The sequence below is a fragment of the Pleurodeles waltl genome, chromosome 3_1 (assembly GCF_031143425.1).
Source record: "Pleurodeles waltl isolate 20211129_DDA chromosome 3_1, aPleWal1.hap1.20221129, whole genome shotgun sequence".
Taxonomy (NCBI): Eukaryota; Metazoa; Chordata; class Amphibia; order Caudata; family Salamandridae; genus Pleurodeles; species Pleurodeles waltl.
In genome coordinates, this window is record NC_090440.1 from 1,796,254,000 (window position 1) to 1,796,277,112 (window position 23,113).

The 23,113-nt window shown below is 43.6% G+C and overlaps 1 protein-coding gene across 1 annotated transcript in view; it reads right to left on the reverse strand.

The window, feature by feature from the left end:
* The window catches only part of TOMM20 (translocase of outer mitochondrial membrane 20), a 37,884-nt gene that overhangs the window by 9,279 nt on the left and 5,492 nt on the right, over positions 1-23,113 (reverse strand). The window contains exons 2-4 of the mRNA XM_069225868.1: positions 19,985-20,031; positions 13,259-13,340; positions 1,184-1,326 (exon numbers count right to left, since the gene is read on the reverse strand). Of these exons, the coding sequence (XP_069081969.1) occupies positions 1,184-1,326; positions 13,259-13,340; positions 19,985-20,031 (272 nt within the window). The remainder of the gene's footprint in view (positions 1-1,183; positions 1,327-13,258; positions 13,341-19,984; positions 20,032-23,113) is intronic.

The window sequence follows — 23,113 nt, forward strand, 5'->3', positions numbered from 1 at the left end:
TTGCAGTGGCAGGCCTCAGACATAGTTAAGGGGCTACTTATGTGGGTTACACAATCAGTGCTGCAGGCCCACTAGTGGCATTTAATTTACAGGCCCTGGGCATATATTGTGCACTTTACTAGGGACTTACAGGACCACCTTCCCCACTGGGAACATGGTTCCCGATGTGGTGACGGCAGTCTGAGTTGTACTCAGCCAGGGTTGTGCTGAACTCAGTGCCGCCTGGCAGATTACAACTCCTTACCACCAGCCTTCCCATGGCAGTTTCACCGGCATGGAAAGGCTGTTCTGGGTGCAACGGGGGGGGGGGCTGCACTGCTTATATCCAGCAAGGTGAAACAATCAGAGTGCCAGATCATAATTTTCCCCACAATGCCTTCAAGATCTAGAACAGTGGACTTCAAAATGTTAATGCCACGCTCACCCAGTAACAAAAAAAAATAAAAACAAAAATAATAAATACACACACCACACCGGGGGCCCTCCAAATTTTGCACAATTATTCTACTAAATCATCGACATTTAAATATGTCCACACATATTTAAACATTGCATTTTAAAACAGTAACAGAACTTAACTGCAATCAAATACAAGATGCTAAACATTCTATTTTGGCAGGCAGGCCTTCCTAATGTGTAGAAGTATTTACAGTGTGATTATTAGAGTTTTGGGACGAAGGAGGGTTGAGGAGTATTTGAAGTCCCTTCCCTTGTAACACCCATTTCCAGCTTCGATATAAAAGATAAAACATGTTATTGATGTTAGACTACAGAGCGGTTTACTGTTCCTCTTTCTTTTTTTTTTTTCCCCAGCCTAAAACAAAGCCCCGACCTTAGCAAAATGCTTCTTTTGGCCAGAGCCTGGTGCCCTCCATCCTCCTCCTCTCCCCCTCCCTCCGCCTCCTCCTCCTCCTCCTCCTCCTCCCCTCACCCCCCATATTCCCCTGGAAAAATCCCTCCCCCAGAGTCGTACCCACAGTTTGAAGACCCCTGATCTTAAAGAATGTGTATACCTCTAATCATTTGGTTATATTTCACCAATAAAATTATTTTATTATACATTCAATTAAATTAAATATAGTTTACTGTGCTGGGAAATAACACACATTTCTGCACATATTCAAACACTGAAGATGCAGCAATTAAGTATTTTCCAGCTACAGAAAAGTAGACAGATAGATACCTGACTGATCGTTGGTAGTTTAGTCAATAGCATTTGGAATACTGGTGGTGGAAGAGTCTGTTGCAGAACTTGCAGTAACTGCTGAGGCTGCCCACAAACGGCTATGGCATTAGTTAAGTGATCCACACCTTTTTCATAGTCCCCTGCAGAAATAAAGATAAAATTATTAGATTGAGCTATAACAAAACAATCAGTACCAAAAACCTTGAAGAAAAAATAAAATAAAAAAAGAACCCACTCGACAACTCATCCACTCAAACATTTAACAAGTACTGGTGATGACAAAAGGTCAGGCCTTAAAAGACTTGTAAGGTAACGTGAATTATTACAAGCACACAGCAAGTGAATTCATATGTACCCGTGTAAAAGCAAATAACTGGAGAATACTGTTGGCGTAGGTTAAAGGGTCAGGGGACAGTAGGACTGACATACCAGACCTAAAAATCCATGTACTTAATAACTGCCTCCTCCCATCTGTGCTGCTGCGCGAGAAAAACACCATACATTTTCTAGTTATCTAAGAATTTAATAGAGCCTTGGTGCCCTTGAAAGTTCAACCTCAGGCATTTGGAAAAACAAAAACAAAATGATCACCTGTGGGGAGAGGAAGCACTTTTTTTTGTGGAAGCACACAACGTTCCAACAAAAACGTTTACTCCTGGCTCCCAACATGTGGGCAGAGCCAAAATCTCTCTCCCGGTATTCTCACATAATTGTCTAGCAACAACTCCACTATCAAGCCAGACCAAAAAAAAAAAGCAGCGTCGAAAACGTACTGTTTTGTTGGTGGAGAAGCACACCTGGGCAAACTTTAAGGGCAGTGACAGTATCTCATGTCTAGCGCAGGTAACAGATTAAAAAAAAAAAAAAAAAATTATGAAGCAGAGGAAATGAGTGACATTTATGCGCCTCTAAAAGATCGCTTTTACCACAAGAACAACTGAACACTCGAAGTGGGCAAATATACTACTAATACTAATAATAATAGTAGTGGAAGACCCCATATACCCATCATTTCAAAGGAAAGGAAAAAAAATTGCCACACGGATTTTTGGATGCAAACCATGCTGACAAACTGACAATTTCGCTTCTGTGCATTTCCACATAATCTCAACTACAGACCACCTGACGGGGCACTACCCAAGATGAGAATACCAGACTGTGAATCTGAGAGGCTTATGAGTTAGGAAAAATCAACATAAAACAGCCAACCCACAGTCCTCTAACAAGTGGCCAACAGCCTTTCCGAACGTGTCAACAAGCACAATGTATAGCAGAAAACTCAGACGAAATCAAAGAACCAATAGAGAAAATTGTTTGAAAGTCAAGCAGTGTTAGTGATTAATAACCAAACCATGGTGACAAAGGCACTAAACCAGTGGTTCCCCAAACTGTGGGTCCCAGGCAGATTTTGGGGTCGAAAGTCAAAGAAGTAAACAAAGATGCATTTAAATTTTGTATTCATCTGGACACATTTGCTGCGCTTCAAAGATAAGGGTCGCGTGTCAGGCGATGTCTTCTGATCCATTTTTTTTTTTTTAAATATAAACATGGAGACAGACTGTCGTTTACAACATCTTTGCAGTCAGAGAAAGAAAAACATATAGTCAGTTGTGACAATCTTACTAGTGTACCAAGTGTTAAGAGAAAGGCTGTAGGGTGTCATTTTTTTTAAACAAAACAAAACGTAAATACCTATAAATGAACTGTACACATTCAGAAGTTAGGAAGAAAAAATGAAGCACGTTTTTGGTAATCCCGAAGTGCGCTGGAAACAGATTTTAACAGGATCTAAAACAAATCAAGACACTTTACCTGGAGGGGGGGGGGCGGGGGGAGGTAAGGTGGGGGGTGGGGGAGGGGAGGATTACAGTTTTATCAGAAAGAGTTTGCACATTTACAGGCCATTTAAAAGAAAAATATGCTCTTCACATGACCGTTCGCTGGCACAAGATGCGAAAGTTTGTTCTGAAAACTAAAGAGTTTGGGAAGCACTGCCCTAGACTATGCACAAACTACCTTTGCACAACAACATGGTAGGCACTTGGCTTGTTAGCGAATTCGACCGGCCTTCTGATAACCAAGTTCATTTAAATGCGCCCAAATGGTAGGTTAGACGTACTCCCGAGACACTGGGTAAAAACAAACAATGTCCGCATTCTGTTATCATTGGAGATCAATGTGGCACGCTTTGAGGGAATTGGAAATCAAAGTGCTTAGTTCAGGGATAAGAAATGTTTGTTTTACGTTAATAAAACCCATCACAGTATCACCAAATACGCAAAACACGGAAGCCACAAAATCTTAAAAATAAAGCACCTACTTACTAATAGTTTCATAAAAGCAAATAAATTTGACTGAGTCTGCCTGCACAGCTGATAGTGTTTCAGCACATCATTTACCATCATAAATGGCAAGGTTATTCCCTCATATAGTGATACATTTAATCAATTTCCAATTAGGCTGAAAGTCAGATAAATGATATTTATCATTGGGAACGTTTATACCGCTAATAGTTATCACCTATAAGGTGCCATAGAGCTAACGAGTCTATAAATCTACCTAAACCTGAGAGTAGGAATTAGTGCGAGAACCCTAGGTGAAAAACTATATCCGGAAATAAGATGTTTCATTTAAGTAAAGTTTTCATACATAACCAGGAATTTCATGAATTTACAAATCTGAGGGTCAGAAGGTTTAAGGTCTTCTATTATGGCCGTTCTGTAGGTTCTGATGCCCCTGTGGTTAAAAATATTTCAGTAATAATGTACAAACATTCTTTAAAAATGGGCATATGCAAACCAGGTGGATAAGGTCTTCCTTTACAGCGCCACATACCCTACACGACTTTGGGCGAATGTGTTTCCATGATGGTTGGTCAGCCAAGGACAGCACAGCACCAAATCGAAGAGCCAGCAGCTTTCTTTTTAAATAGACAGAGTAGGTCGTTGTTAAATATGCTGCCGGCTTGGGGCTGCAGTATGACCGTATTATCATATAGGCATGCTTGCCTTTTGTCAGTTTGAAATTTATGGATGAGAGCATGTTTACAACTTTATTTACTGTGTGGCAAAAAAGCAGGGTAAGGCAAAGACAAGTTCCAAAGGTCCATTGTGTTTATTTCAATGCGGACCAGAGGAATTTCGTGTAGACAGGGCAAGGGTCATCTTCCAATGACTGCCACAAGACATAAAGCGGGATACGTTGGTTTGATCGTATTTTGTACCATGTTTTAATAGTGGCATAGCATTTCCCAATGGTTTGTTGCATTAGTCCAAATTCCAAGCATACTTGTGCTGGTGAGGCATTCTGTTGCAATTCGTCCAGGGTCGATGTATCTTAACCGTGCATGACAGCACTTGCATAAGCCACAACTGGTAGTAACTGAGGCGCAATAACTGCCATAAGTGTTTTGAAAGAGGGACCATCCAGCTTCTTAGCGCGAGCACAGAAAGCATGAATCAGTGTATTTCATTTCCTCAGGAGATACAGCTTGTGTAATTGGAGGTTTAATGTATCGTCTATTTACAATCCCAATTATTTATAACTGCTAGCTTCCTGTAAGATCTCGTCTCCCAGCCTGACCTTGAGTGGAGGTCCAGGTCGATTTTATAGTGCCATTTTTGTTTTTGTCATTTGTAGTTCTAATTTATTGGCCTTGGCATATTCTGCTAATTCTATGATTGACTGCTGCAGTCCCACTCTGGTTTGGCTGAGTAGGACAATATCATCCGTGTAAGAGGTGAGTCAAGATTAACGGACCCAGTCATGGTGGTTGGGAGTTTATGTGATCAAGCCTTGGGGACAAATCAGCCATAAACAAGTTTAACAAATGTGGAACTAAAACATGCCCTTGTTTGAGGCCCACTTCAGATGAAATTCTCATTGTGTCTTGGAAAAGATGGTCAGTTTAACTTGAATCAAATGCGTGTGTAGCTGCTCGATGGCACGCAGTATTCTGTATAGGTGCCCCACAGAAGGTCTTGGTCCACACGATCAAAAGCCACTTTAAAATACTTCAGGCACAGATGGAGCTTTTTCTTTAAGCGCTTACATTTGGCTGCAATTGCGGTCATAGCTAGGATATTTGTAGAAGTTCTGAATCCTTTCTGGAATCCCGTCTGATTGATGGTGACTGTTATTGATGATTGACCATTGAACTAGGCCCTCAAGAATTAGCACTGCATAATATTGGCTTTTGAATCTATAACAGTAATCAGCCTGTTGTTGGCCTGATTACTCTGGTCACCACCCTAGAAGATCGGGTTTATTATGGACCCTCTGCAGCTACCTGGGATTAAACCCGTTCCTTTCACCTTGTAATAGAATGCTGATAACTGGTTTGTCCAATATTGGGTGGGGTGAGCGGGTGTGTCAAGCTTGTAGATTTTCTGCGAGATGCCATTTGGACCCAGAGCCCCAGCTGCTCGCCCGGTCCTTATCACTTTCGTTACTGTGCAATACTGACTGACTGGAGCAGGGGAACAATCTGGGATGCTACGTCGATTGGATGTATCCAGCAGGTCACTACTATTTTCTTGTTCCTGGTTCGCAGGCGCCCGGTGAACGTCTTGATCAAATAGACTACTCAAGTATTCTCCTGCATGCTTGAGCAATTTATTACTCATGCGTATCTATTGGTGCCATTTACTGTTTCCCATAAAACTACACAGTAGTTTGGTCCAAAACTCAGAGATTGTTTTCCAATCTTCCCACAGTTGTTTTTTGTATCACCCCCTCAAGTGTTTTATTCTTTCCCAATTGCGATTTCATGCCTTGGGCTTTCTAGCATTTCTAACTATCCGTTTAACTCATTTCGCAAGGTTAAGGACTTCATAGTTAGGTGATCCGTACGCTTGACCAATTCACTCCTAGTGGGATTTAGAACAGTCCCACATAATAGCAGCCTTATTGAGAAGGATATCCATGCTTCTATCAAGGTGGTATTAGATGCAATGCTAGGCTCTAGTGTAGCCTTTGCTTTACTGATCTTGTAGTCACACCAAAGTGGGTAAACCTGGGGGTAATTGTCATCCTGGGTTCTACCGAGCGCAGATGTTCCAAGGCGTTTTTACCGTTGGGAGTCAGGATGTTTTCCTGGGTGACCAGCCTAAAACTGAACTGCCCAAACTGCGTTTTCTGCTGCCTAGTGCTCATCTTCATCCGGGTTGTATAGATTTGCATAAGAAGAAAAAAAAACACACACACACACACACGACATCACCCGCCACAAGTATTTTCCGGGTAGGATTTGTAAACCTTATTTCCATTATCTCAGAGATTCGTTTTTGAAAAAGTGTAGACTATGTGTTAGGGTGCCCAGAAACATTAAATGGTATTACCGTTCTTGTCAACAGTTTGCGTTGCATGCTAAACTTTACTACTTGTAAATTGGAAGCGGAGATAGATTAGTTGCTCAGTGGTGACATTTGGTCTGTTGATACTATACAGCAAGGCCCGCTTTTGGATGGAAGAATTAGCCAACCATCTGTACTCGGTTAATCAGCTAAGTCTCTTGAAGTGTGATAAATCTCATTTCCCCCAGTTTGCTGGGGGTACACCACCACAGAGTTTGCATTTCGCTGCTGCGATGTTCCAAGACGATACAAAATGTACTTTCCTGGTGTTTGCTTGTGTTGGGAGTCCTTCACTCACTTTTTTGGAGCTTTTATAGTTGATGCAAGCCAGTGCCATTGGTCTTGGTTCCCATCCAGTAGCTGTTTAGTTTTTAATTGCGTGCTTGTTCCAGTTGGGCAATGGGCGCTTTGTTGGATCAAATACACAGAGGAAAGCCTTGGTTCAATACTTCGTCTTCGGACCAATATGTGTGGGGTAGCATGGTTTTATAGGTTTCAAGCGTGTTATACCCAATGCTTCAAACTGCTGGGCTATTGGTGAGAGCGATATGCTCTCTGTTCGCCATGTAGTAAGGGTATGCTCCAGCTGATTATGATAATTGTTGGCTGAGAATTTGACTGATAAGTCTGATGATTTCATGTGTTTCAATTTGCATCTAACAGCAAGCATCGTCATGTTGCCTCTCCTGAGGATGTCCTGCTGGCCTCGTGAAGAGTACTGAGGCGTTAAAACGACTTGATGACTATCACTCTCCAATTCACGGGAGGGCATAGTTGAGGCTGGAAAATACTGTGACACACTCAAGTCAATGTTTTGTGGGTACATAGCGTTGTTTGTTCCCTCTATTCTTTGGGTTTTAATTTTTGCTATGATCTTGTCACTTAGAAAGGAGTTCTTTGGAATAGATCTTCTTTGGGCGACATCATGAAGACTGTCCTCTGGGGGGGGTTCAGGAAAGTGCGACAGTACGGGCTGCAGGAATTTGGCCTTCGGTGCATTTGTTCCTATTGGCACTACCTTTATTTGTTGTTAGAGGTACATTTTCAACTACTGAACTCAACTCCTGTCTTGATTTCTCTTTTGTAGCAAGGGGCACGATCCAGTCTTCTTCCGGGGATAACGTGTGTTTTCCAAAATCCTTACTCATCATCCCATCCTGATGTTCTGAGCAGAGTTGCTTTGAAGTGGTTCAACACCGGTTCTGAACTGTATCTGTCCTTCTGGCTATTACCCGAGATGAGTCTAGTAAGTTAGAATATGTCCTGTTCACCGCCTGCAAGCTCAGTTCCAAACCGGATTGTTTTAAAGTGATATCACCTGCCATCTGCAGTGTCTGCCCTTCCAAGTGAAACTTGTGATGAGTCCAGTGAGTCCGGGTATGTCTGCTTTATCTCTGGGTCTTAGTGTTCCTCAAATTTGTTATCACTAGATAAAATTGGTGCGGTATTTGCGGTTAGGTCTCTACTTGGCTTCAAATATGGGATACAGTTTGTTAGTATACGCATCATCCTTCGCTAACTGGCAAGATTTCTTCTTGCCTTTCTGGCAGGTTTTTTTTCTCCATCTTTTTGTTTGTTCTAGAGTGATGGGTTCACTCTGCTCAGTGGCCCTAAGCATAGGTGACTCAAGAAGTTGAGCTGCCTGTATAACTGGCCTGGGGTCCGCCAAATATTTGCATAACGAATTGTTTGCATTATTTTGCTCAGAGATTTGCTGCTTTTTTTGATGTGTTCAACTTGAGGGCGGATATTCCAGTCTGAGGTGGGCCTATATGTTGTTATATACTTCCACTCATATGATGCTAGGCCAGGTCCTCCCTGGACCGGAAACAAGCATCCTGGGACCGGTTTCTGGGTATCCCCTTTCATCAGCCAGGCTAGCTGGAATCCAGTGGCACAGTGAGCCCCGGGATCCTCGTCTGGGCATACCAGGCACACTTACGGTGACAAAAGCCAACAAACAAAAATGATTAACAGAATGCGGAACCAATCAAACATTCACAGATCTGGGTTTAATCAATTCAGTCTATCATCTGTGTTTTTTTTTTATTTGTCGTCCCAAGTGAGAAGGGTATGCCCAGGCGTGGGTCCCATGCTTGCTCTGCCACCAAATTCAAGCTAGTCTGGCTGATAAATTGTGATACCCTGAAACCGGTCCCAGGATGCTCGTTTCTGGTCCAAGAAGGACCTGGCCTGGTAGTTCGGGCTGGACTGTTCCCATGGGGAACAGGGTCAAGACTAAATGCATATAGCTTGGTCCAAACTGGAATGCAATGGCAGGCAAAAAAAAAAAAAAAAAAAAAAACCAAACACACCTGATGGATTAAACCCAGATCTGTGACTGGGGGTGAATGTTTGATTTGTTCTGCTTTCCGTCCATTATCTGTTGTGTTCGCTACTTTCTCAAAGAGGCATTTTCAAACTTACATTTTAAAAAACAACTTCACAAAAGATGTATTTTTAAATTGTGAATCTCTCTCTGAATCTATATCTGCTCACAAGGGGAAATTCAACTTAAAACATATGTGTAAGGAAATGCCTCCTTGGCATGGTTACCCCCTGACTTTTTGCCTTTGCTGACGCTAAGTTTTGATTTGAAAGTGTGCTGAGGCCTGCTAAACAGGACCCAGCACCAGTGTTCTTTCCCTAACCTGTACTTTTGTTTCCCCAATTGGCACACCCTGGCATCCAGGGAAGTCCCTTGTAACTGGTACCAAGGGCCCTGATGCCAGGGAAGGTCTAAGGGCTGCCGCATATCTTATGCCACCCTGGGGACCCCTCACTCAGCACAGACACACTGCTTGCCAGCTTGTGTGTGCTAGTGAGGACAAAACGACTAAGTCGACATGGCACTCCCCTCAGGGTGCCATGCCAACCTCACACTGCCTATGCAGTATAGATGAGTCACCCCTCTAGCAGGCCGTACAGCCCTAAGACAGGGTGCACTATACCATAGGTGAGGGGACAAGTGCATGAGCACTGTGCCCCTACAGTGTCTAAGCAAAACCTTAGACATTGTAAGTGCAGGGTAGCCAAATAGTATATGGTCTGGGAGTCTGTCATGCACGAACTCCACAGCACCATAATGGCTACACTGAAAACTGTGAAGTTTGGTATCAAACTTCTCAGCACAATAAATGCACACTGATGCCAGTGTATATTTTATTGTAACATACACCCCAGAGGGCACCTTAGAGGTGCCCCCTGAAACTTTAACCGACTATCCGTGTAGGCTGACTAGTTTTAGCAGCCTGCCACACACCAGACATGTTGCTGGCCACATGGCGAGAGTGCCTTTGTCACTCTGTGGCTAGTAAAGCCTGTACTGGGTGGAGGTGCTTCACACCTCCCCCTGCAGGAACTGTAACACCTGGCGGTGAGCCTCAAAGGCTCAACCCCTTTGTTACAGCACCCCAGGGTACTCCAGCTAGTGGAGTTGCCCGCCCCCTCCGGCCACGGCCCCACTTTTGGCAGCAAGGCCGGAGGAGATAATGAGAAAAACAAGGAGGAGTCACTGGCCAGTCAGGACTGCCCCTAAGGTGTCCTGAGCCGAGGTGACTTACTTTTAGAAATCCTCCATCTTGTAGATGGACGATTCCCCCAATAGGGATAGGAATGTGCCCCCCTCCCCTCGCGAGGAGGCACAAAGAGGGTGTACCCACCCTCAGGGATAGTAGCCATTGGCTACTAACCCCCCAGACCTAAACACGCCCTTAAATTTAGTATTTAAGGGCTCCCGAGAACCTAGGAACTCAGATTCCTGCAACCTAAGAAGAAGAGGACTGCTGAGCTGAAAAACCCTGCAGAGAAGACGGAGACACCAACTGCTTTGGCCCCAGCTCTACCGGCCTGTCTCCCCACTTCTAAAGACACTGCTCCAGCGATGCTCTCCCCAGGGACCAGCGACCTCTGAAGCCTCAGAGGACTGCCCTGCATCTAGAAGGACCACGAACTCCAGAGGACAGCGGTTCTGTTCATCAAAGACTACAACTTTGAAACAAAGAATCAACTTTGCAACAACTTGCGTTTCCCGCCGGAAGCGTGAGACTTGACACTCTGCACCCGACGCCCCCGGCTCGACTTGTGGAGAACACACACTTCAGGGAGGACTCCCCGGCGACTGCGAGACCGTGAGTAGCCAGAGTTGCCCCCCCTGAGCCCCCACAGCGACGCCTGCAGAGGGAATCCAGAGGCTCCCCCTGACCGCGACTGCCTGCTTCTAAGATTCGACGCCTGGTAAAGACTCTGCACCCGCAGCCCCCAGGACCTGAAGGATCCGAACTCCAGTGCAGGAGTGACCCCCAGGAGGCCCTCTCCCTTGCCCAGGTGGTGGTTACCCCGAGGAGCCCCCCCCCCCCGCATCGCTGAAGAGACCCCTTGGTCTCCCATTGAAACCTATTGAAAACCTGACGTGTGTTTGCACACTGCACCCGGCCGCCCCCGTGCTGCTGAGTGTGTACTTTCTGTGTGGACTTGTGTTCCCCCCCCGGTGCCCTACAAAACCCCCCTGGTCTGCCCTCCGAAGACGCAGGTACTTACCTGCTGGCAGACTGGAACTGGGGCACCCCCTTCTCCATTGAAGCCTATGCGTTTTGGGCACCACTTTGACCTCTGCACCTGACCGGCCCTGAGCTGCTGGTGTGGTAACTTTGGGGTTGCTCTGACCCCCCAACGGTGGGCTACCTTGGACCCAAACTTGAACCCCGTAGGTGGTTTACTTACCTGCAAAAACTAACAAATTCTTACTCCCCCCAGGAACTGTTGAAAATTGCACTGTGTCTAGTTTTAAAATAGCTATATGTCATTTATGTGAAAACTGTATATGCTATTTTGCTAATTCAAAGTTCCTAAAGTACCTATCTGCAATACCTTTCATTTGAAGTATTACATGTAAATCTTGAACCTGTGGTTCTTAAAATAAACTAAGAAAATATATTTTTCTATACAAAAACCTATCGGCCTGGAATTGTCTCTGAGTGTGTGTTCCTCATTTATTGCTTGTGTGTGTACAACAAATGATTAACACTACTCCTTTGATAAGCCCACTGCTCGACCACACTACCACAAAATAGAGCATTAGTATTATCTCTTTTTGCCACTATCTTGCCTCTAAGGGGAACCCTTGGACTCTGTGCATACTATTCCTTACTTTGAAATAGTGCATACAGAGCCAACTTCCTACAATATGTCAAGGCAATCCCCATGTTACCCTATGGGAAGGATAGGTCTGGCAATTGTGAAAATCAAATTTGGCAGTGTTTCACTATCGGGACATGTAAAACACAATAGCTGGGGCCTACCTTTTTTTTTTTTAAACTGCACCCGGCCGATAGGCTGCCTTAGGCCTACCTTAGGGGTGACTTACAAGTAATAAAAGGGAAGGTTCAGGCCTGGCAAGTGGGTGCACTTGCTAGGTCGAAATGACATTTTAAAACTACACTCACAGATGGTGCACTGGCAGGCCTAAGCCATACTTAGAAGGCTACTCATGTGGGTGGCAGAATCAGTGCTGCAGGCCCACTAGTAGCATTTAACTTACAGGCCCTGGGCACACACCGTGCACTGTACTAGGGACTTACTAGTAAATCAAATATGCCAATAATGGAGAAACCAATCACAAACACATTTTAGACAGAGAGCATATAAACCTTACCACTGGTTAGCAGTGGTAAAGTGCCCAGAGTCCTAAAGCCAATGAAAATACGAGGAAGAGGGCAAAACGTTTAGGGATAACCCTGCAAAAAAAAAAAAAAAGGGGGGGGTGGGGTGGTCCAACAAATACAAACACTGATGCCACTGAGACGAAATAACACTATGACAACTGCACCTTCAATGGTGGATTGAAGAGATAAGAGCTTGACCATCCAATCAGACAAGGAAGGCATCGGGACGCTGGGATGTAGTCATAACTGTTGTTTGAACTTTATGACCAATCAATTACGTCAGTCTGATGAAGGATGAAATGTATATAGTGTGAGAATGATGTGCTGGGCGCCCCTTACACAGGAGGCCATCTTCCATATCCTGCGCACCATTCACAGAATTGCTCACCATCTCCAAGAAATCTCATGGCTATTGCAAGACATACGACGACATAAGCAGCAGCCAGAAAAGGGCAGCAACATGTTTACCGTGACACAAAAGATATTTAGTCGATAACAAAGCTTTTAAAAATAAAAGTAAAAAAGTGAAAGCAAGAGCATTTCCTGAAAAAGGGGGTAGCATTGTGCTTCGGGGTGCATACAAGCCTGAGAAAGTACGATTTCTAGGTATATGCTGGTGGATAAAAATAAAGCAGGGAGGAAGAAGAAGTGCATGACGGCAGTTATATACAAGATCAGGTACAAAGTGTCAAGAAGGCAGCATACCTGTGGCCAGTAGTACATGTGTGCTATACAGTACATACGGGAACAGGAATTGCAAATTAGGCAGAGTAAACCGTTTTACAACTGAAATATTGCCGTTCTGTACTCGTGTTACCAATATAAAACAGTGTTTTTATCTCAGCCAACTCAGAATTCCTGAAATGTATTCATACAATACTTCATTTGAGAAATTGTGTAAATCAAATTCTCTGCATCACTCGCTTACCAATTAATGAGCAGTGTAAAAAAAAATATATATATAAGTAAAAAGGGCAGGGCAGTCTATAGGCTAATAGGACAATTCAAAAGAGCAAAGAATAGAATCTATGTTGCTACATTTTGAAAACTACAACCTTGTGCTAGCAGTTCTTCTCCAAGCTGTATTTCCTCAAGAAAGAACTTCTGAACGGCCTCTGCATCCTTAAGATCAGGAAGCTTTAATAAAACCAAAACAATAAATCACTGAAATTGTTAACATGCAAGATTAGCATAGAATTATGATTAAAGCAACGTGATATTATCAAAAATGAAATCGGTTCGTCTCAAGACTCATGCTTAAGTGATTCACAGGTGCACAAAGGGGTACTCACTCTCGAAAGAAGCTCCATCCAATTTGTCCTTCGCATTTCTTTTAGGGTCCGAATTGCTCAGTGGTTGGAGGAAGTCCTGTCCCCAGAAACTCCAGTAACTCCAGTAACTCTTAATCTGAGTGAAACCCAACAAATGAGGCTCTGCTGCAATCTTCTCAGCTGGTGGTGTGGCAGTTAAGCATTCAAATCTGAGCGCTTTAGCCCCAACACAGCAGGGACTCGAAGTGACAAAGGCTGTTACTGGGGGAGAGATGGGGCAGGGTAATACCAGGACAGTCGAAAAGAGACATTTTATTTTTTTTATCTAACGGCGAGAGCAACATGCTTCAAGCCTACATTGAAATGGACTGGGCTGAAAGATTTCCCGAGTTGGTCGGTATACGGCAGTGGAACAGGGGCAATTAAGCAGATCATTCAAATACAATTTACTGTACTGCAGGCATTCCCACTACACTGCTGCAAGCTGGCTTGTCATAAGGCATAGGTAGCACCAATCGGGGTGATAGCTGCTGCACCATAATTCCAGTAGAAAAACAAACTGGTATACATGCTATACTTGTTGCACATCGATAAAACAAACTATGGTCCCCGCCTAGCTAAGAGCACAAGTACATGAGTTGATGGGTGCTGCGGGAGAGCTCACTGTGAAAGCATCCATTCCAGAACCATTATGCTTGCGCTCTCCTAGAGGCCCAAGTGTCTTGGAAACGAAGGTGGTGGGCCTATACTGACAGCCCTGCACACCTAACTTTGGTCATGCAGGTTAATGCATCCACTAGGAAGGGGCTACTTTAAAGACTAATTGTAAACAATGAGGGATGAAGGGAGTCAAGAGCCTATGCACCTTGTCCATCAGGAACATCTTTGCTCATCTTGCATTATCACCACCAAATCAGTTTTTGCTCGATTCCAAGCCCTTCCCCATTCTTCCTCTTGCGGTATCCTTGCCAGGTCTCTGTTAAATTTCAAGTTACCAAGATGCTCACAATCTTGATCCCTCCCTTCAGTCCTATCGAGGTTCTTCTTTTTCATCTCCAGCCTTTGGCACTTCAGGAGAGACTAGATTAGCATAAAATGCTCTGCGTTATGCAAAAATAAAAATAAAATAATTCTTATGGAAATCATGTGGCCGAAAGAAGAAAAAAAAAAAAAGGAGAGAGAAGCATCAGTGTGGTGTACAAAGTGCATTAGTGATACCATTAGATCAGGGTAGGAATAAGAATCTAGCCTCAAAGTACCTGGCGATGGTGGGGTTACCCGTGTAAATGTATTTGGGTCAGGTGAAGGGGTGTTGTGGTTGAAAAATGCTTCTCTGATGCAGAGCTAGTGGGGTTAGAGCAGAGGTCTTCAAACTGGGGGGCGGGCCCCCCTAGGAGGGCCTCAAGTGATTCCAGGGGGGGCCCCAGACTCTGGCCAAAATAAATATTATACAGATAACAGGCCTTTGTTTTAAGCAGAAGCATGTTATTGCAGTTTTAAAAAGGTAACAGTACTTAACTGCAATGTTTAAATAGGTTTAGACATATTTAAACATTGCCATGTTTATAAAAGAATTGTGAAAAATTCTGAGGGGGGGGGCCCAATGATTTTTATTTCTCAACTGGGGGGGGGGCGCGGCATTAAAAAGTTTGGAGACCTCTGGGTTAGAGGGATGAGATAATAAAAATGATTTCTTTACACAGCCTTCTCTACCAATGTTTACAGGAGGTACAGAAATTTGTTTTAAATTGCCGTCACCTGCTGTGAATAAAAAATAAATAAAAAAAATTATATATATATATATATATACATACACATATACATATACACACATACACACACACACACACACATACTCACACTGCGTTTTCTTAATTGAAAAAAAAAAGTATGCACTATAAAAGACAAGGACATTTGAATGTTTATGGGGGGGAATTCCATTTGGTCTAATTGTCTGGTTTAAAAATTTAAACACGAAGATTTAAACATACAGCTTTGTGAAGCACAACGCTAGCTTGCACAAGTGTTCAAAGGTCGGGATGTCTCATGTCGATAGAAGGAGCTGCCTAAACTCAAACAACCAAGAGGTACTCCAGGGGATGAGAGGGTCCAAAGATACAAACTTCCTGTGTAGAATGCCTACATTATTGGTGTGGGAGCTTGACCAGAGGATGTGGGCCCAAATCCTCCAGGGAATACACGGGTGAGAAGGAGGTAACATCCCACTTGAATACGTTTTTTTAGAGTCTATACCATAGGTTCTGTGAGATTTGTGTACAAAATGACGAGAGAGCCTTTGTTGCTCCAATCAGGATTATGGTTTCTTTATTTTCAGAAAACAATTAGCTTCCTATTGGACTAAAGCAGGAATAGATTCTGTAGAGGAAACGGAGGGTCAGCCAACACGTGTTTCGCTCCTAGGTGCGTATGCCAACGCTTTTTCAAGAAGTGACTTGCCTCTTTAATTTACTGATGATGGTGTTCTCAGGGTAAGGGAAATAATTAATGTTTCCAAATTTGTTTGAATACTATCACTTTAAAAGGAATGCATCTCAATGCACTGATAACATACAGAACCTTTTCGCCTTAGTACAATTTATTTTAACTAAATACACTTAATTTTGAAGAGACTGTCTTAGTTTTTACACTTATGCTGCAAGATGCCTTTAAAAATGAAGGCGTTTCTAAATTTAAGTGCAGAAGTCCCTAGTTACTTCCTTTCTATAGCACCAATTAAGTTTGAAATAAATGATTGTGTATTTAATATTTTTGTTAGTGGGGAGTCGAGCAAACAGCTGCCAGTGGTCCTGTTGCCCCAGGGGCCGCATGTAAAGGTCAGAGGGGCCACATGAGGCCCGCGGGCCGTACTTTGAGTATCCCTGTGTTACAGTATTCATTTCCGTGTTTTCTTCTATTCAATGTCAGTAAATCTAACCATCGTCCCCATATTTTCTCAAATTTCCGTGAGCAGCCCCTGGACTTATATACCAATTTTTCTTGATTTGCACACCAATCAACACCCCTCTTCCATTTCCGGAGTGACGGGCCTTTGGCAGAGTTCCAGGCAGCAGCAATGTCTCTTTTGGCGACTAACAAGGCTGTGGCAGACAGGGCGCACCTTGCACGTGTTTCTACCCCCCGCCTCCCCCCCATTACCCGTAGTAGGGCTAATTTCGTGGATTTCTGTACCGCTTGTCCCAGGGCCCTTCCCAGTTCCTGGATCGCTCAGTCCCAGTATTTCTGTATCACTTGGCAGGTCCATACCATGTGGAAAAAGTTTGCCGGCTTGTTCGGGCATCGTGGGCACTTGGCAGAGGGGCAGAGTCCCGCCCTGTGCAGTCTGGACGGCGTCAGATGCGGTCCGTATAAATAATAGAATTGCACTACGCAAAGTCTAGCCAACACCGCCAGTACATTGGGTGCCATCAAGGCCTCCCTCCACTCCGCCTCCTCCAAGGCCCCAGCCCATGACTCCCATCTGGTCCCGATTGAGCTTAAATTACCGGGGGCGTTGTTAATTAGCGTTTTATAGATTTGAGAGATAACTTTCCCTTCCAGGTTCCCCATGAGCAGTTTGGCCTCAAGTGGATTAAATTCTGGCATGGGGCCCGCGGTGGGCAAGTGTACCCTCAAGGAGTGTCTCAGTTGGAGGTATCTGAAGAATTGTCCGATTTAGCTGAAAATCTATCTGCAAGTCTTGAAATGATTTCATAGTTTCCCCTTTCCATTCGTCTCCCACCAAGGAAATGCCCAGCAGGGCCCATTCTGCGAATCCTTCCAGTGCTGCAGGGGCGCTTAACCATCTCCCTCTCCACAGCGGGGTCTGAAGGGTGACAACGGCGTTCCAATGGTACCGTAATGCGGTGCGCCACGCCCAAAAAAAACACCCTAGTTATTTCTTCCATGTCTCGTGGAAGTGGTGTTCCGTATAGCATATCAAGAATACGTTGGAAGCCCAGGCTTCCCAACACTATCCGGTAAGCCGGGTCATTCCATCCCCCGGTGAACCAATCGTGGATCACAATCAACTGGGTGGCTAAATAGTACAGGTCGGGGTCCGAGGCACCCAGGTCCCCGTCATATACACCTCTTCGGCAATGTTGTGTCGCTACTCGGTGCCTGGCACCCCTCCAGAGGAACAGTCCCGTGACGCTTCCGAGATTTCTGAACCAGAAGTGCGGGATTGGGAGGGGAAAGTTCTGAAATGTGAATAGGAGCCTTGGCAAGATTATCATCTTATATAGGGCCACTCGACCCATCACATTTAGCGGTAGGGTATGCCATCTCTGAAGGTCTGTTTTGACGCGTGCTAGTAACGGAGCTAAGTTTTTGGCCCAAGTCATTTCAGGTAGAAGGGATGCCCAGGTATTTAAAGCTGAGCCTGCGTAGGGGTATTGTCTTGCCAGTCAAAGCTGTCTTGTGAACCAGCCAGTGGGATAAGAATTGATTTGGCGGAGTTCATCCTGAGCCTGATGCTTGTTCATAGTGCCGTAGGAGGCAGAGACTTCTCGGGCCCGTTATACTGGGTTCCTCCATGTATAACAGGACACTTGGTATGTGCACTTTATGGGTGGCCTGGGTTCCTATCATACATAAACATTATAGTTTATTAAATCAAACATAGAAGCAGGTTTTGTGCAGCGCACACCATAAGTCATGTATTTCGAAGTCATCTTAAATGTGATAATGCAGAAAAAGGAGGGAAAGTGACCACTAAACAATTGCCGAGGATCACACAATTTGGAAAAGTGGGTAAGCCGGGATTAATTCCAGGTTTTCTGGTTCCCAATTGTTTATTTCAGCCACTAGATGTATATCCTTTGCTTCCCCTACACCTACCTTGCCACCAATCCACCTATCCGACCGCCACCGCCCTGGCATCAATGCGGCCCCAAGGCATGTCACAGACCAAACGTTTTGGCCCCTGGGAAAATGTTTGCGAGTACCCATGCTGTAACATGACCCGATCTGTTGTCTACTTTATTGTCCGCAGTGTCATCGATTGTTAATACTGATGAGGAGCTGAAGATGGAACTCAATATGGCGCATGTGTCTTCTGCTTTGTACCTTCCCTCCCCCTTTTAAAACAATAAAAACTGTTTATCAAAAAATTCTGCTGCACTTGTCAGCCTAAAAATGTTTTTTTTCCCCCAAACTGCCTTTCCTTTAGCGGGCGCTAGGCCTACCCACACAAGTGAGGTACCATTTTTAATCGGGAGACTTGGGGGAACGCTGGGTGGAAGGAAATTTGTGGCATCTCTCAGATTTCAAAACTTTCAGTCACCGAAATGAGAGGAAAGTGTTTTTTTGGCCAAATGTTGAGGTTTGCAAGGGATTCTGGGTAACAGAACCTGGTGAGAGCCCCACAAGTCACCCTATCTTTGATTCCCCTAGGTGTTTAGTTTTCAAAAATGTGCAGGTTTGCTAGGTTTCTCTAGGTGCCGGTGAGCTAGAGGCCAAAATCCACAGCTAGGCACTTTGCAAAAAACACGTCAGATTTCAATGTAAAAATGTGAGGTGTCCATACTGCGTTACCTGTCGCGAGCATTAGGCCTACCCACGCAAGTGAGGTACCATTTTTTTTTTTTTTATCAGGTGACTTGGGGGAACACAGAATAGCAAAACAAGTGTTATCGCCCCTTGTCTTTCTCTACATTTTTTTCTTCCAAATGTAAGACCGTGTGTAAAAAAAAAATAATAATAAATCAAGACGCCTATTTGAGAAATGCCCTGTAATCCACATGCTAGTGTGGGCACCCCGGAATTCAGAGATGTGCAAATAACCACTGCTTCTCAACACCTTATCCTGTGCCCATTTTGGAAAAACAAAGGTTTGGCATTGGTTGCTTATGTAGACAAAAAGTTATGAGGGCCTAAGCGCGAACTGCCAAAATACCCAAAAAAATGCCTAGCACCTGAGGGGGAAAAGGCCTGGCAGCGAAGAGGTAACAAAAACAAAAACAAACAAAAACATACTGAGGGGAAATAACTACCCTTCAGTGTTGGAAGTTATTGTGAGTGGTAATAAGATGGTGTTGCAAATATCGGATTTTTCACAAAACGTACTAATCCACGTTGGAATATCCTGGGAGGTCTAAATATTGCCCCAAGCACTGACAAACCCACACAGTGGTCATAAGAACGTTCAAATTGCTTGTCCCCAATCAAGCATCTGATTGGGTGGCACAGCACAAAGCTAAACAGAGCTACAGACTCTCCAAAACCTCTCTATGAGGCTAGTGATGTCCTTGCAAAGAGATACTGTGACTACTGCTTTTGATGACCAATCACTATGCGACTGCACAGTTGCACAAAAGTGGCTCACTGGCACCCAAAAGGGCATGCCAGTATCGTGTAGATATTATCCGCTCAGTTATGTGAGCTATGATTAAGTAAGAGGTAAGTCACATTACAAAACGTGCTGCAAATCAAAGTGCATACATTAACTCCCTCTTCGAAAACAAAGTACACCAAGTTATGTTTTCTCATTAACAGGAAGAATTATCTTACCTTGGACAACCCTTCTCTCTCTTTGTCGAGCTTTTGCCTTCTTCTGCCTATAAACAAAAGTATATATACATGTGAGAATACCAGAAGTTTATTTTTATGTAAAATATCGGATCCAGTAAATAAGAAGATTAAATAAGCCTACTAATTGCACACCTGCAATTGATAAGGAAATAGACTGACCCATTTTCTTTCACCGTTAAGTACACTATCCGATTTAGGATAATGGCCATAGAAAGTAGCCCAAAAATACTGATACTCAACAGGAATCATTTCTTGTTCAGTAACGCCAAGGATGAATAAATCACTTTGATTCACTAACAAGACATCTACAAAACGCCTCAACTTGAAAACAGGAACTTCCTAGTCATTTTCATTTAGAGGCATAATGCAAAACGATGCCTCCCCTTCCATATATCACAGATATTCATTCATCGACCTTGGACTCAATAAGGCTCCACTGAGTGGTTGCGCCCCCATCCCTTGTAGTTTTGTGGCCATGTGTTATCCCCCCCGTCTTAATTTTTATAAAAATAATAATAATCGTCAAACACCACTGGAATTCAGAGAGACTAAATAAGCATGCCCTAGCCAAGCCTTCTGTGGCTACAAAGACCAAGTCCCTAGGAGATGAAGTAAAAGGGCCAAGTAAATCTGTACTGGAATCAATACTCACATCTTGACAGAAGCTTTTAAATGAGGTTCTCAATTCAACTGATGTGTAGGCCATTCCAAGATGCAACTGTTTTTAACCTCTTCTGTGGGCAGGGGTCTAAAATTGGAGCCCCATTCACTCCCAATGCAGTCACTTATGGCAATGGCCTGAAAAACTTAACAGGCCACTCAGCAGTCTGTGACTGGTCAAATATTTATGGTCACTATACTGTAAGCTGGCTGTAGAGCACAGGGCTCATTTTGTCTGGTTAGAAGTGTGCTAGGCGATGTTTCTATGGACCATGAATTTTTCCACCTTAACCAGGAGTTTCCCCAAGTGGCCTTTGCATGTTAAAGAGGCAGCCAACAGAGCATTTGAGTGCTATGCTCCTAAAGTGTATCAGGTCTGTTACAATTGAATTAAGGGGGAGGGATGGGGGTGGTGTAAGTGGGATTTGGGTCAAAACTCAAATCTGAAAACTGATATCAATTAATCTGTGTGGTTAATCCAGAATCCTAAGGCCAACAAAAATAGGTCCAGCAGAAAGGAGGATGGGAGGCAAAATGTTTAGAGGTAGACCACCCTAATGCTGACAGGTCTAACACTTTAGGAGATGTTTAAGTGTTTATATTTAACCAGCCACGGATGATTAAAGGCTCAATAGAAATTCTAGATACATTACAGTCTCTAATTAAGATGATCAGGTGAGCCTTACTAAGATAACCACTTGCCAAGAGAGGTGGCCTGGAAGGGGGGGGGGGGGGGGGGGGGGGAAATATAGGTCTGCGGTACCACCATCGTCCTTAGATTACTGCATGCACTCGTAGCCTTTGTCATTACTCTCTGCAGACTATGTAAAGTGATTGTAGTGCCTTGGTGGTAAATTACTGACCAGAAGAAATGGGTGGTGGGGGGGCACAGCTTCTGAAGCAGAGCACAGACACTACAACAATTTCTTCACCTCTCTACAAGATAAGATTTGGTCTTCAAAAACTTATTAACAGTGAGGCAAGTCTTGCAGGGCCTGGGAAGAAGTGACAGTGGTGGAAAAATAGTGGTAGGAGACAAAGGATAAACAAGAATTTGTTTAAAGACACCTGCTTATGCTACGATAGCCTGTCCTCTTTAAAAGCCAATTTTACACCCACTGACAGGGGTGTGGAATTCCTACAGCCATACTCCAAAGACATTGTTTGAGGTCAAGGACATGTTTTCATGTTTAGTTGGTCCTTGAGACGAGAAGGTCCAACTCCCTGCAGCACAAACCCTTTGGCTGCCAGTTTACACTTCCACATTTTGGATCAAGAAAGGGCATTGGCTGCAACTCAGGTAATATTTGTGCCCATATGCTTATGCTGTTCAAACTTGTATTTGTGGGTCATTAATGCAAAGTCTTTATTATTAAGAGTGAGAGCATTAAGGTAATGTGAGCTCGGACTGACAGTGGTCCCAGTATAAAAGGTGTACACACGTTTGCAAAGTTTAACAATATAAGTCTATGTATAATGCTTCTAGAAAGCTCTCTAGGATGCTAATATTTGCATAAGAGTGATGAAAGCAAGAGTGATGAGTTCCCCCCCGCACCCCTCACTCCCCATAAAAAATACAATTAGGATGTTTTTTTGTTTAAACCCTTTTGCTAAACTGCTGTGAAATTTTAGTTACCATTTCTTTGAAGCATCATCTATTGAAATGTGTTGATGCATGCTACCATTTCCCAAAATATTCATAATAGAAAAATCATTGTGACCAGTTTCAAAATTATTATGGGAAAACATGAAAACAAACAATCCTTGGCAAATCCAATAGGTATGACATTGGTGACCTGCCTGAGTTTGTCAATGTGTCATGTTTTCACATGGTTTTTGTAAAATGTAATTGTTGTGGAGTCAGCAGACTCTCGCCATTATAAAATAAATTGGCAAAAAACAATACGTTTTAGTCTCAAAAAGAACACATTGCCACATTAGGCCCTTATACTGAACACAAATACTTTGTGTGCAGATATGCTCCTTGTGAAAGAGCAAAATGCTGTCGCTCACAGTGAAGCCAGCCTAAAGATGAGCACAGAATTTTAGTTGAAACAAAAAGGTCTTGGCTAACGCAAGGTCGAATTAGGAGCCTGAAGTTTAAAAGAAAGTCACAAAAGTGCATCCATGGTATATGCCTTTGCATTAGTGCAGATTTACAGCTTTATTGAATCTACAGATGAAGGCCAGGAAACTGTACTTTTAGAAAATATTTGTAAACTGCATTTTAGCACAATCAAATATGCATGTGTAGATTTGCTCATTTTCTTACTTCTGAAAGAAATTTTAATTCTCCCCTTGAGAGAGGGAATTTCCAGCCTGTCTCAGTTTATGACAAGATTGGAGAAGAGCTGGAGAAATCCCCTAAAACCTGAAAGTGAATAGGTTGGCACACACTCCAGAGCACTATCCAACTATGGAACTATTGCTTAGTGCTACCTCTGGCCC